Source organism: Gymnodraco acuticeps, unplaced genomic scaffold (genome assembly GCF_902827175.1).
Source record: "Gymnodraco acuticeps unplaced genomic scaffold, fGymAcu1.1, whole genome shotgun sequence".
Lineage (NCBI taxonomy): Eukaryota > Metazoa > Chordata > Actinopteri > Perciformes > Bathydraconidae > Gymnodraco > Gymnodraco acuticeps.
Window position 1 is genome coordinate 290,002 of NW_022991444.1, and position 16,186 is coordinate 306,187.

The 16,186-nt window shown below is 42.1% G+C and overlaps 1 protein-coding gene across 6 annotated transcripts in view; it reads left to right on the forward strand.

Moving 5' to 3' along the window:
• Positions 1 to 16,186, forward strand: part of LOC117532877 (plexin-A1-like) — a 294,410-nt gene that overhangs the window by 53,754 nt on the left and 224,470 nt on the right. For all 6 annotated transcript variants that reach the window (XM_034196449.1, XM_034196453.1, XM_034196454.1 and 3 more), the window contains exon 3: positions 13,716 to 13,898. In XM_034196449.1, the coding sequence (XP_034052340.1) occupies positions 13,716 to 13,898 (183 nt within the window). The remainder of the gene's footprint in view (positions 1 to 13,715; positions 13,899 to 16,186) is intronic.

Sequence of the window (16,186 nt, forward strand, 5' to 3'; positions counted from 1 at the left end):
GGTAGCATATGTGTCAAAGCAGGCTAGAGTGGACCAAACAGAGGAGTACAGTACAGAGAGGATCCCCAGTCGATACGGATTATTGTGACGATAGTGATTCATTCAAATAAGCACGGATCAGAGCAATACTATCTTGGCATTGGCTCACTGTCTCTGGAAATGTAAGAGGACATTTAAAGCTCATTTTCAGGTTCATATTTGTATTGTGTCCCTCTACTGTGATACGTTCCATGCTTTAATGTTCAACAAGCTCTTTATTTTTCTCATACTGCCTGTGCTGCAGCACCTCTTTTCACCCTCTGTCTGAAACCAGAGCCCAGTCTGCTCTGATTGGTTAGTTGGCCGGCTCTTTTGTGATTGGTCAACCGCTTGGAGATGTGTCAGAATCAGGTTTATTGCCAAATGGATTTACATACACAAGGAATGTTCTTTATGTGTATACAGATGCTTACGTAACACAGTTAGGGGAATTCAGTTATAAAAAAAGTAGCAACATAACATATTTTAAAAAACTATTTTAAAATAAAAACATGAAATCACTTAAGTACAGTACAAATATCTAATTTCTGACTTTGAGATATAATTGCGTATCAATTGAGAAGAGAGTGAAATATCAAGAGAGATGGAAGATTGCAACTTGTTATAACTCAAATGAAGCTGTAGAGATATGGAGCATTCACATAGATATAATTATGAGGATGACCCTCTTTAATGGTCACACATACATGCTCACAAGCTTTATGGAACCGAACCACTGACTCTTGGATTGGTAGACGCACATTCCCCCCATGTTGCTCGGGTCACAGCCTATCGAATCCTTCATTCAGATCAAGAAACAAAACCCATTCAAGATAGGGCTTTAGCACACATTTACAGCGTGTTCAAAGTGAGCATCGCTGTCAACTAATGCGGAACCGTGCCAAAAAGGCGGCGTGCCAGACTGGAGCTGGAGTGGAGCATGTGGAATTAACTGGGTGGATGGCCGGGGGTATCTGGGGTAAAGGCCCGCCATCCCACTGCGGCACATTAACCTATATGCCCAAGTGTTGGAGCCTTGCCCCCTCAGAGCGCCGTCTCTCCGGGATCGCTCCACTGTTTACACCTTGTTTTCCCACACACTAGTATGACACAGGAAAGTCCCCCCCGCCGGGATTCAATCTAGACAAACACAGAGACTGGCAGGGATTTCTTAAATCTGCTCCTCCTTGTTTTTGAATTCACCATTGTGTCGCTTAATAGGCTGGCCTCGTTTAAACTGTGCAATTAAACCAATTATCCAAAAAGAGTGTTTTAAGGTGTTTTAAAGTATATTGAGTGTGGCAAATATTGGAGCTGCTGAGGCTTAATGCATTCACTGATCCCTGCGTTGAAGAATGAAGGAAAGGAGGAAAAACGTTAGATATATGGGGATAATTGCATAATTTGTTATTTTAAATGTAGATATCCAAGAGAGTAAAGACAAGTGAAAATACGTGACATTTTATTAGAATTGTTCAACATAAACAGATGGGGTTTTATGTGTGCACATGTTCACACTTCATGGTCACAGGTCAGTCAGTTTAGCGTGTTTTTCATTTAAAATGTTTCCTCGCATACGCACATCTGTTTTCAATCAGTACAGGAAATGGAGAAAGAGAGAGATACAAGTAAGGAATTAAGGAAAAGGAATCCAAGGATGGAAAAAAAGGTAGAGAACGAAGAAACCAACAGAGCAAGGAAATTGTGTGGAATAAATCTAACTGTAAATAAATGTTAGTCTCTTGGCATCCCAGCTATTCATCCGACTCTGACCTATGGGGCTCTCCTTCCCTCCATTTCTCTCTTCTGCCTGCAGTTTCCCTTCCACCAGCACATCTTCTTGCTGCCAGGCTCTCCCTCTATCTCCAACTTAACACTCCTCATTTCACCCAAGCCAAAACAACAGATGCTAACATGTCAAAGTGCCTTCCCTTCACTCATGAACTCACAGAAAAGTAAAACACTTACCAAAAATACAATTAGGAATCTGACCAATTATGCCTTTATGTATCCAACAAATCAGAAGCATGCAGGTCCTTCTCATATCACTGAGTTTAGACACCAAAGACTACCCAATGGGTTTAGTAGCTTTTACGCGCTAGAAATGAAACCAGTGACGCCAGGTTAATGAAGACGGGGAATCTTCAGCTGGTTTGCAGATGTAACAGTGCAAGGAATGATTGAGCATGGATGAGACTGATCTGAAGTGGATTCAGATGCTTTATGCAGATAATCTGCCAAGTAGGGCTGTGCAATTAATCATATTTTAATCTTTAATTTTGGCTTGCAACGATTATGAAAATAACGTAATCGAAATAAAACGATTATTTTGCTGCATTCCCTTTCTAAATGATGCTCTCAATTTGTCTTGCATTATACATCCTGCCCGTGCGTGCGCTGTCGCCCCTCCCTAAAAGCCCTCTCGGCCAGGTGTTGTGACTTGCAGTCTGTTTAATAAATCCATATAAACACGTTACAAGGGAAGCTTTAGTTGCCGTTGTCACTACCCGATCTGTCCCCCTGCCCGATCTGCAGTGCGCATGTGCGAGATGGTCCGCCATATTGGACAACTCCGGACGGCAACCCAAGTAACTCATCACTCTCGAATTTTATTTTTGAGCTTTGCCAAAAGCCACTGTGTCAAGGCAACCCAGTATACTTGGGTTGCCGTCCGGAGTTGTCCAATACATAGATATGGTCCAATATGGCGGACCATCTCGCACATGCGCACTGCAGACCGGGCAGAGCTGCAGATCGGGGTTGCGTTCCAATAGTCCATTTAGCTTAGGAACCTTCCTAACGGAGTGAAATGACCCGGAAGTCCCTCAGTGGCAGCCATGATAAGAGCCGTTCCAATTCTCCAAATGAAAGGAAAGGAGGTTTCAAACTTCCTTTATAACCTCCTTTAGCTTAGGAACCACTGGACCTCCCTTACCGAAAGGAGAGGAGAAAATGCTGCCCCACAATGCATTGCAGCCGCAGCATTTGCCGTCACTCAACAGTCGGCCGTTCACGGAAACAAACGATTATGACCGATAAATTATATCATGAAAGTTACGGTGCTTATTAAGCATTTTAAAACGTATGTGGTAAGTTGCCAAAGTGCTTTGTTTTGAACGTTCATCAGTATTATAATCAAAAAGAGAAATATGAACGTTAGTTTTTACTGAAATGATCAAATAAAGTCAACATCTCAGTCTTTACTGAGCTGTGTGTGGTTTGTTCAACTTTTAAAAGATGTTTGAATGGTGATATACACAGTGATAGATGTTAAGGACTAACGTTTATAATAAATACATTTATGATTTTAAGATATTTTCATACAATCATACGTATTGGGATCATTTGTATTAATGTGGAACGGAGGGAGAGGGTGACGAGCATAAGTTTCACTTTCCTTTTTTATTTCAATTCTAACTTTGGTCATGAAGAATATGTTTCTCTGTTGTCCACGTTCATAAAGCATAAAGCAACAGCATCAGAGCACGGTGCAGAGTCTCTAGATGAGTTTACAGTAGTCCCTCGTTCTTATTGAACATCCATGTTGTAGTCCGCTCTAGGGCTGTGCGATTATGGCAAAAATCATAATCACGATTATTTGGGTCAATAATTGATATCACGATTATTTTGACGATTATTCATTGACCATTTATTGAACTTTAAAACAAATAATATTTTACCAATAAACAAGATCAAATGTGTTGGAGCGCACTTCCAAAACCATACTAAACATATATTAATATGATAAATAAAAATAAATTAGACCAAAATAAATGAAATCAAACATGTTGCAGTGCACTGTCACAACCTACTGAAAACTCCTTAACATATAGCCAACATGTTGGTAAAACATATTCAACATATTCCACTCAGTTAAACGTTGAAGGCTGGCCAACCGTCATGGTCCAGAAGTAACAGGAAATAAATGTTGAACTACAATTTAAGACCAAATAAAAATGTCTAGGCCACCATGGCAAATGCTGGTAGGGCTGCTCATGTCATCTCTTAAAGATTGTTCGCAAGAAACACCAGGCTGTTTACATGGTCTGGTTTCAGAGATGAGCGCAGGCAGGTGACAATATTGCCATCTGTACTGAAGACCCTCAGCCACGCCCCGACACATGGGGTGACGCCGGCCAATCACAAAGCTTTGATGCGTTCAAGTGCATTATTCTGGCACAGGAAGATTATGTTACAGGACATTAACGATAAAACAGAATATTGTTGTTCTATTTTTAGACACATCTCGCGATCGACTGGTTGGGCACCGCTGGGCTAGACCATAGGTCTGTTGTGGTAGCAAAGTAGTCAGCTGAAGCCACATCTCTCTCAACTTCCCCACGGCATTTGTCACATAGCGCAGGCAGCGCAGACCTGCTGAAATAATACCGAGACGGCATCGCGTAACGCTTGTCCAACGTGTTGACAAGTTGCTTAAAGCCCTGGTTGCTAACAGTGCTAACTGGGCACATATCTTTAGCGATGTGAAATGTAATGGCACCTGTAATATCTCTGTGTCTCTGCGAGCTCGTCGCGTAGGCCGTTGCTCTGTACAATGCGTCCTGAATCGATGACTGTGATGATGTGGTGGATGAAGTCGAGCGGGCATCTGCTTTTTGTTGTATTACTGCCCGGTCGTATTGCACTTTGTGGTTGTATTTCAGATGATTAAAGAGATTGGTTGTGTTAGCGTGTGGTGCCAACACAACCTGGTAACAAATCCTGCACTGTACTTTATTTTGCTCCACGTCGGACTCCTGAAAGCCAAAGTACTTGCAAATAGTGGAAATAGTTTGACCCTTCTTTTTAACGAGTTGCTGCTCTTGATCTGACATCTTCGCTCGCGCTGAACACTCACAACACATGTCACTCCCACGTGGCCGAGTGGGCTTTTAGGGAGGGGCGAAAGCGCACCCAGCTAAATAATCGTATTTTGTCAATTATGCTGTTTTCATAATCGTCGCAAGCCATAATCGTAATCGCGATTAAAATACGATTAATTGCACAGCCCTAGTCCGCTGTATAGAAAACTGTAGTTTCCATAGTTTCCCCACAGCAGCAGACGCACATTCATGACGTCCACTGGCGCATCATAAACACGTCGGATAGTGAAAGTGCATTCGGATTCTCTAAAGTACCGCAGTCTCTTCTCCTAAGTCCTTTTGAATTCTCCTATCCACTATCCCTTAACCCCGTGACGTTTCACTCAGAGGTCAAGGAATAGGAGATAGGGTTAGAACTTAGGAGCTGATTTTTGGATTATCGGAACGCAACCCGGGTCTGACAGCCGTGTCTTTATTCTCCGGTCTCTTGCGTCAACTTTTACTAACTCGTCAAGCTGGAACCTTTTAGCTACTTCCGGTTTCCGGATAAGGGGTTACCAAAATAAGAGTACTGTGTGTAGCAGTATAATTAAACATTACAGGTTGCGAGTGACATTAGTTATCATATTTATATATGTTTAGTATGTGGAAGTGCGCTCCAACATATTTGTTGATCTTCTTTATTGGTATTTATTATTTTTGATATTATTTATTTAAAGGTGGGGTATGTAATTTTGGAGAAACCAGCTCGAGTGCGCTAGAATTAGAAAATTCACAGCCGGAAAAAATCTGCCACTTCCTTCCAGAGCCCCTCCTCCAACACACACGAACGCGCACATGACCAATGAGGGCACGAGATAAGTTTGTGCACAGATGGAAAGCTGACAGGCAGGTAGGCCATCCAGTTACTTTAGCCGGGCCGGCTAAAATGATTGGTTGTACTTTTTACAGTACTACGGCTTCCACAGATGACATTTCTTTTATGGATTTTTTGTCAAAGCAATTCAGATATTCATTGCTATCGGGATGTTAAGAGCATTCCATGGAATATAACAAAAAGTGTTTCTCAAACTTACCTACCCCACCTTTAAAAGCAGATATAAATGTATAATTAATTGTTGTATTGGTTCTTCAGTTGAATTATACTTAACGTTCAGGGTAATCAACTGTTAAAAACATACAGTTCACATTTTTATTTTTATTACATTTCAATAAATGGATATTTTCAAATTCAAGGAATAATTGTGATATCAATATTGGCCAAAGTAATCGTGATTATGATTGTTGCCATAATCGAGCAGCCCTACTGCCAAGTTAAGGAACAAATTGTAGATTTGGAAAATGCTTAATATAAAAAAAACTGTTTCATTGTTGACTAAGATATTAAAACCCGATGCAGTTCATGGTATAACAATTAATGCGAATCGAACATGAAAAAGTGTGTGTATCATGCTTGTGGCCAAACCTTTGCAACCTTGTGGGCATGCTGCTCCAAGCGCATGTTGTAAACTAATGTGTGACCTACTAAAAAGAAGAGACATTGCTGCATAATGCTAGTTGGAGCAACTAGCATTATGCAGCAATGTCTCTTCTTTTTAGTAGGTCACACATAGGCCACACATAGGTCACACATAGGTCACACATAGGTCACACATAGGTCACACATAGGTCACACAAGGTGCCTTTAGAAGGCGAGAACAGAAAGACCGAAAAAATGTAATTCATCATGATTGATCCCAATGCTCCGTTATGGAAGACATTCATGCCGATATATAATGCCGATGACAGTACATTATTCTAACACAATCAGGATTGAGCACCAATGTTCATCCTGCTTTATCTTTCAATTTAAAAAGTTGACTCAAAGGCAAGTTGTGACAAATTGTGTCTTTTGAATCTTGTGCTTAACCTTTTATAGCTTAATATACAAACTGCAGGAGCAAAGGGGGCATTTTGTGTGCATGTGACATCATGGGTGTGAGATGCAGATGCCCATAGTTGTGTTGCCATTAGAGCAGACTGCAGAGCCAGATGTTTGCACAGTCGTGTGTGTGTGTGTGTGTTGAAGCAGGTCAAAGCTTCAAGTGTCCCAGCCTGTTAGACAGATGTTTAAGATGCATGTTGCAAACTGTCCCCTGTCTCACACACACTGTTTCTCTCTCTGTCTGTCAGAAACACTGACAAACAAACATGCACACACACACTCGCTCATTAACAACCAATTAGAGAGCAGATATTGGCTCACTGGGGGAAACTAAAGGCCGAGCAGGGCTGTTTTCCGCCTCCAACGCCAAGTCCCAACACATACCTGGATGCAGGCCAGAGTGTGTGTGTGCATGTGAGTGTGTTGTTGACTTCTCCCAACCCAAGTTTGGCAGTCCAATCTCATCTCTCCTCTTTATTAAAAAACACTCGCACACACACTCTGTTTACACGCTAACCGTCACATAATTAAATGCATTTTGTCTCTCTGCAAGTCTTGTTGTTCATTGCATCAGCCAGCATGTCTCAGTAGTACAACTCTCACTTCAACATTATCTTTCTCACTTGGGAGACAGACAGGCACACACACACACACACACACACACACACACACACACACACACACACACACACACACACACACACACACACACACACACACACACACACACACACACACACACACACACACACACACACACACACACACACACACACACACACACACACACACACACTCGTTCTCCATGGGGTTGGAGCAATGTGTTTATGCCAGCAGTATTGGATGAGGAGGAGAGAGCTTGAGACATTTGGCTCTCTGGAGATCATGTTGACAACATCCGTGGCGCTCCCCCTCTCTGTTTACCTCAATCACTGTCACTAACACGCTCACGCTGCCTCCATCTCTCTCTTTGTGATTGAACCTTCAGTGCTCTCTTACATCTCTGCAAATGATTCAAGATTTGAAGATAAAAAAGCTGGCAATTTGAGTTGATTAGACAGATGTTGGTGCTTTTATTCCTCAAAAGCTACACTGCAGTAAACTGAAGAGAAATGTGCACAAACACACACTTTAATTCACAAACAATACATGAACAATGCTTCCTGTAGCCTTTAATGGGGATTTCATATCAGACTTAAAAACGTATGATCCGTACAAAATAAATGCAACCTAAGACAGACAAACCGACAGACAAACATTTTCTAAAGCAGCTCATGTTTTTCCAGTTTTCATGAACACTTTGAGGGAGTCTTCTTCAATTTCGGCTCAAACGTCCATTTGGACTCAATGTTGCACTGATTAGATTTTGGTGGTCAAAGGTAAGGTCACTCTAACCTCACGAACAGTGGCGAGCCGTCAGGGGGCCCTCTCTGAGTGCCTAAGATATTCTACAAAATAATATTTAAAAACATTACAATATTTTTTTTTAACATATTTTTTTAGTTATATTTTTCATTAGTTTTACCAAAATAACTCGATTTAATTGTATTTAAAATAATATTTTATAAATAAATCCTTCGAATCTGCCTGTTCAGTTTACTGTTGGAGGGCCTAGGTATAAAAGTCTCGGCTCGCCACTGCTCACAAAATACTTTTTGACCATAACTCAATAATTGATTTAGATATGCAATGATTAGTAGATAAACATTTCCAGCTTCTCAAAGACTTTCCTTTTTTAAAGTTGATATCATCTTTAATTGAATATCTTAGATTTTTGGACAACAAAATAGACATTTATAGTACTTTGTAATTTGAGCTACTAGGATGGGCATTTTTCACTATTTTTTGATAGTGATCAATCAAATAACCCTAAAGAATTATCAGCAGCTAAATGTCAAATAAAGCTGATTACAGCCTTTAAGGTGATAATGAGCCTGTTGTCAGCGCAACATTATACACAAATAAAGCCCACATAGAAGGTGACTAACATCTCAGTTCCTGGGATGGATGTGTGCCCTGTTACTGTTCCCAGTGCCACATCTTCTGAAACCAGTTCACGCTGTCTCCCTCGCTCGCCAGCTCTCTTCCTGGGTCGAGGCTCATTAGTGGCGACAAGAGCGCTGTTGACCCTTAGCCTTACCCTATGTCTCTGTTCCCTCACCCCCCTCCCTTTTTGTCTTTTCCCTCTCCCCATCTCCTCTCCTTTTCTCTTCATCTCACTTGCCCCTCTCTTTCCCTCATCACCCCATCATCATTCACCCAGCAAGAGTTTGGCAGGGGTGTGTGTGTGTGTGTTGTGTTGTGTGTGTGTGTATTTTAATGTGTGTGTACAGCAGAGGTCTTCTGCAAGGACAACACAGGGGACTCTGTCCTTGTCTAACCCCCTGGAAATAGAACAACGGTGTGCGTGTGTGTTTGTGCATGTGTGTGTGTTTGTGCATGTGTGTGTGTGTGTATAATGCTATGTACAGTAGTGCTGGGGGGAAACGATTATTTTGAAAACGATTAATCGGGCGATTATTTGATCGATTAGTCGACTAATCGAACGATTATTTTTCTGTTGTTCAATTCATAAAAAACGTAATGTAAAAAAAACGTAATGTAAAAAAAAAATGTTTCACGATACTGTGTCTCAGGGGATCTTAATATTTAAGAACCTATTAATGTGTTATACCAGATTAACGGAAATAATCTCAGCTAACTGACGATACAAACCATGTTTACCAAAACAAAACACAAGTCTCATAAGAAGCATCTAAATGACCCCTGAGCGAAAAATGCTAACGGACATTGGCACAGATCTCAAGATAAAAGTACCCTTATTACTTATCGTAGCTGCACATACAATATATCCGATTAAAGCTGAGACTCCACAGATTATGTAGGTACATAGTATCATCACTGAGTGATCCGGACTTGCGACAGGGGAAGCAAATACAGTCATCACAACACGTACCTTCACAGAGCTTCTAGGGAGATCGTCTCACCGCCGTAGCTGTCAATCTGATCAAAAGACGTGTTCAATGGCATTAAAATGAGAAAAAACGCGGCTGAATCTGTTAATCCATAGGTTTTTAACGTCTATGTATACAAAAATGATTGAATTTATAATCCATAATTCCATTTTAAATCGGAGAGCAAATGCTAGCTGCTAATGGTTGCCACCACAGCTAGCTGCTGCTTCCGGTCAAGCAGCAGTCTCAGTGAGATATAAATATATAAATATCTTTGCGTTTTGGACTAACTTTAAAATATTCCCATGCTTTTGAAGACCTGGGGCGAGATGTTTTCGTTTGAGGGCTTCGTGCGCAATCCTGTGAGGAGGAGTTGGTAGCCGTTTCAGTCTCCATTGTGTTAGAAGTGCGATTGCGAACTGCTTGTTGCTTTGGGTGACCCACGTGTGTGTGGCGTCATACAGTCTATGGTGTCGACGCGGAAATATGTCGTCGACGATATTTTGAAGTCGACGCGTCGACTATAGCTTGTAATAATAATAGCGCGGTCAGAGGTGCAGTAGTAGGCCAACAGGGACAAGTTACGGCGAGCAGGTGAAAGCTCTAATAAAAGACTTGTGCAGGTCACCTCATGTTAGAGACACAGGAAAGGATTATTACACCAACTTACACATTTATTTTAACACTATATATCCCTCCAGGTCACAAATCAGTCATCCTAACATGATTCATCCAATTCATTAGTCCAACAAATATGGAAGACAGTGCTGTCCTTTATGAACACATTAAGTTGGGTGGTAGATGTTTAAACTGTCTGTGTTCTGTTGATGAGGTTTCAAGTACATTTAAACACTTCAATCAGACCTTGCGTCCCCGAGCGGTGTTCGTCCCCGGGCGCTGTTCAAAATGGCAGCCCACTGCTCCTAACACTAGGATGGGTCAATTGCAGAGAAACAATTTCCCCACGGGGATTAATAAAGTATATCAAATCATGCTAATATGACACATTGCTTTAATATATTTTATGATGGGCTATTAATACTTTATTTATGTGAGACTTAGTCAACTTTATCTTCTTTTGTTAAATGAAAATGTATTGATTGTTAAAATCAATCAAAAGTATTTTGTTTAGTATTGTAATAACCAACCTGAGATGTACCCAGTATTCATTTGAGTAATGTGGGATAAAGTACATCATTAACAATATTTGTGTTGTTCAGAAACACTGAATGTTAAATCATTATAGTAGAAATCTACAGACTTGAATAGACAACACAAGTCAAATGATCACCTACATTTGTAGTTTTGTGGATTATCTTTCAAAAAGTCTGGAAAATAAAGAAACAAAAAAGCCCAAACTCTAAACATAACAAACCATTAGCGTCCTCAGCATGCCGGCAACGCCGCTGCGGAGATGGCGAGCTCCACAGACACTGGGAATGCAGATTAGTTTACAAGTACGAGGCGCCGGCATAAATGAAACAAAGCTGAATGATGTAATTATTACCTAAAGTACTTTTGATCTGGTCATGTTGCTTAAAATGTTTAATTTGAACACAAGCTTGCATTTGATTGGTGCAACATACTAGTGGTTTTGATACAGACGTGCTAATGTTCAGTAGCATAGCATTTGACCATCATTCCACAGTGTCTGCTTGTTTCCCAATTATTTATTTAACATGTGCAGCAGCCTTCAGTTATTTATGACAACAAACATGTGGCATGCAAATTGAGGATTTCCTTCCTAGATAATGGGGGGGGGGGGGACATACTTACACTTTGGGATGGACAGGACTTCCCATTGGCCAGTTCCTATGAACCCATGAACTTTGGAAGAAAATAAGAGCGGATAAATATTTGGATACAAGTGAAGACTGAAGATTACAAGCAGTAGAGGCTGGGATGGAGGGAACATAGATAAAGAGAAAGACAGGAAATGAGTGAATGAATTGAAGGGGCGTCTGGTTCTGCTCCTTCTTTATCAGAGGAAACGAGGGGAAAGTGTATGGCAGGGACCCAAGGGTCATACTCTCACTGAGCCATGGCCATCTCTCCTCTTCCTGCTCTCCCTCACTACATTTGATTCATATCTGCCTGCATCTCCTCTGCATCACTTCACTGGCCTTCCTTTTGTTGACTCGCTCTTGTTTTGTTCTCCTTTGTCCTCAATTCTCCCACTCAATCCACTCGCCAAAAACTTCCAAAAGTGTTGCTGACAATCAGACAAATACTTACTTTGTCTTTGTTCATTTGAGTTTCTGTCTGCCTTTGAAAAAGTCTTGTAAACAATGCAATTTCCCCCAAACTTTTTATTCCAATCTGAAAGAAAAAACACACACTGTCTGACATTTGATTTTAAAAAGAGAAAATGTGATCGATTAGTCTCTTTGCAGACGATACGTTTTTTAACAAACAAACAAACAAAAAGCCGCCATGTTCATTTGTGTATCCTGGAAGGCTTTTGTAATCTTCCTGTGTCTGCAAGCGAGTTCTCTAAAGTTGAATTCCCATTTTGTACATGTGAATTAAAAACATGGTTTTGCTAAGGAGGAGGGTTGTAGCAATAAAGACAAGTGCAATGCAGATAGACCTCATGATTGACGCTGTAGGGACTAGACATATTTACAGGTGATATCATCAGAGCACTATCCTGTAGTGTGTTGAATCGAACCCTTCGATTGGCAAGCAGTCCAATTTGTACGTAGCAGGCTAAGGCGCGGGACAACTCTAAGCATTTGACCAGCTAACCAATCAGAGCAGACCAGGCTCTGGTTTCAGACAGAGGGTGAAAAGAGGTGCTGCAGCACAGGCAGTATGAGAAAATAAAGAGCTTTTTGAACATTAAAGCACGGAGACATGTCCCAGTAGAGACACTACATACAAATATGAACCGGCAATGAGCATAATAGGGCCCCTTTAATCTTTAGAGTAATGTTAGAGCCCCTTTTCTTATTTCAAAAGAGACGGCTCTTAAAGCAATGCCTATTGATTTGATTTGCCCACAATGAGACAATGAAAGAAAAATCTGATTCAAAACTCTAAATTTGAAAACGCATTCTTCAAATATACATATTGTGTCTATTAACTACATCACTCTGCAGCTGTTCTATCACTTTTCTGAGTTGTGTAGACCTAAAGTTGTGTGCATCTCAGTATTTGTGTACTGTGCACGTGTGAGTCTCCACAGTAATTTATATGAAGGCGATTATCTCTGTTACACATGTCCACGTTACACACCTCCTGATGCAAACACAGCTATCACCAGAGTTGAATGACTTGCCACACACACACGTTCATAAATCAAGCGTGACATATCAACATATCAGCCTAGCGATGTGCCTGCATGAGGCACTTTGGTTATGCTAATCTGACCTATAATTTACTTCCTGTCATGTCTCTGTCATCCCCTCCAGTGTCCCGCTCATGTGATCCCCCTCCCCTCCATGTTTACTCAGCTCCATTTGATTTACTCCCTGTATTGGCTTGTCTCTTATTAGAAACGACATTGCCAAAGCTGTATACAAAGAAAATCAATATTTAAAACATTAGCAAGCAACTGTTCATCCATTCAGGCCGTGCTGGGATGTGTAATTGCTTGGGTTGACAGCATGTACGATGAAATAATCAAAGCTTGTAATGGAGGGGAAGGTATCAATCAAAGCAGCTGTATACCGGTTATGTTTTTCTTTTTGACCTTTATAAAATAAAAATCACTTTCTCCCCTTTTTTATCACTTTCCAGGAAAGTTTTTTCATAAAGGGAGTTAGGGAAGTTAATTTTCCAGCGACGCCCATTAATTTCACACCATTTCTCAGTAAATCTGCAGCGACTTGGCTCAAATCCAGCATCATAAAACGTCTACTAAGTGCCGGGGAGATCGAAAGCCTCCTCCTTCTTTAAGAACTAATGTTAGTTTAACGAGAAAAGGGATTCAAAAAGTGTTAATGGTTGAGTTAATGGCTTATTTTCTTCTTCTTTCCCCCCCAAACACTGCAGCCACTGCAGATTGACGACAACTTCTGCGGCCAGGACTTCAACCAGCCTCTAGGGGGCACCACCGCCATCGAGGGCATCCCTCTGTACGTGGACAAGGACGAAGGCATGACCTCTGTGACGGCCTACGACTACCGGGGACACACTGTGGCGTTCACTGGCACACGCAGCGGACGCATAAGAAAGGTAGGCATCCTGAAGCGTCTGTTGGTGTGTGTGTGTTCTTAGAAGTAGAAGCGGAAAAAATGAAAAACCTGCAGCTTCATTTTTGATGACTCATGGATATATAAACTTGGAGTAGAGGATTAAAAACTCTTCAAACAGGCAAAATTCCCTTCAATAATCCCTTCAATCCTGTTTGGCTCAGAAACTCTTTTCAAAGCCAACAGTATAAAAAATGAAGAATCTAATTATCATGGGTAAGACATGTTGTCTTTCTGTAAGTAACAGTAGTGTTGTTTGGTCATGTGTGGACAGGCTTTTGTCATTGTATGTTTCGTACACATTTTGAAGATTTTGAGATATAAAACAGTGTTAACTGAGATAAACTGCTAAACTGATAGAATGTGACTAAAATGGGTATTCAAATGCTCCTGATAAAGTATGTGTGTGTGCGTGTGTTTCATGAGCCTCTGAAAACCATTTTCACTCTGAAGCCATTTTCACTAGCAGGAACCACGCCACAACAGTGTGATGTTTGTAAGTTTATTGAAGTAACATGTGACTGATATGAGGGGGGTGAAGAGATGATCTGGGAGGACGAGCTGTGGTCCGTGCAGTGGGAGACTCAGAGTGGGGGTTCCGTCTCCGGCATGATCTGCGTGGGCTGATTACGGGCCCCCAGACAATACCTGGGATTAAAATGTTAGTATATACAGTATATAAATATGCACTGTTTAAATATAAATGTTGACGGGCAGAGGATGTTGGGATGTATGGATGAGGGATGTAGGGATGTTGGGATGTTGGGATGAGGGATGTGGGGATGAGGGATGAAGGGATGTAGGGATGAGGGATGTGGGGATGAGGGATGAAGGGATGTAGGGATGAGGGATGAGGGATGTAGGGATGAGGGATGTTGGGATGAGGGATGTGGGGATGAGGGATGAAGGGATGAGGGATGTGGGGATGAGGGATGTTGGGATGAAGGGATGTAGGGATGTTGGGATGAGGGATGTGGGGATGAGGGATGAAGGGATGTAGGGATGTGGGGATGAGGGATGAGGGATGTTGGGATGAGGGATGTAGGGATGAGGAATGTTGGGATGAAGGGATGAAGGGATGTTGGGATGAGGGATGAGGGATGTTGGGATGAGGGATGAAGGGATGAAGGGATGTTGGGATGAGGGATGAGGGATGTTGGGATGAGGGATGGAGGGATGGGGGGCTGTAGGGATGTTGAGGGAGGGAAGAAGGGATGGATGGATGTATCGCTCAGTGTGAGTCGGAAGGGGAACTGTATGGGTAGAAGGGAGAGGGAGGGTGGGTTGAAAGGATGGAGACAAGCAGTGGCCGGAAGTTTTGCCGGATATAAATAGGGGTGGCCGTGGTTCGAGGCGGAGTTTTAAGCGTGGCCATGCTCCTGAACCTATGTTAACAATTTAACCTCATTTCACTAGCAGGAACCACGCCACAACAGTGTGATGTTTGTAAGTTTATTGAAGTAACATGTGACTGATATGAGGGGGGTGAAGAGATGATCTGGGAGGACGAGCTGTGGTCCGTGCAGTGGGAGACTCAGAGTGGGGGTTCCGTCTCCGGCATGATCTGCGTGGGCTGATTACGGGCCCCCAAAAGAGTCGGATTAAAGCAGCTGATTTAAACGTGTGCGTGTCTGAGATCATTGAGATTGTTGCAGATGTAAGCGTGATACGCTTGGGATGACGAGATAAGAGATGCCCGGTCTAGCTGCTGTGGACGCTGCGCCAATGCGGAAGGAATGGCTCGAATAATATTCTGAGCATATCCCCAAAATAAGCAACGCGTTGTGGAAGTGTTTCTGGAACCAGAAACGTGTGGCCGTTTTCCCTGTTTCGGTGAGAAAGAGTCGGTGTTGAGGCGTTGCGTATGCATCGTACCTTGCGCTGAGGTATTTGGTTAGTGGCTCGTATGGCTGGGATGCGAGTTCAGGCGGAAGATGTGGATGGGGAAAGAAATTCCCAGCTGATCCGTTTTATACCGGAGTGTGAATATGAGAGTCGTTTGCCGTGGAGGGCTAACAGCTGCATTTCGTGATGCGCTGTACTTTCTCTGAGGATAGAGAAGCCCGGAAAGACATTAAGTCCAGGGTGATGCCTAGAAACTCAATGGAGGTTGTAGGCCCTGAGGTTTTCTCCTCAGACAGAGGAATGCCAAGGTCTGAAAATGTTTGTATGAGTGTGCTCAGCCCGTGACAGGGGGGTGAGGATGGTGGAGTGACGATGAGAAGTCGTCAAGGAGATGGAGCACGTAGGGGAGTCTGTGGTTATTTGTCA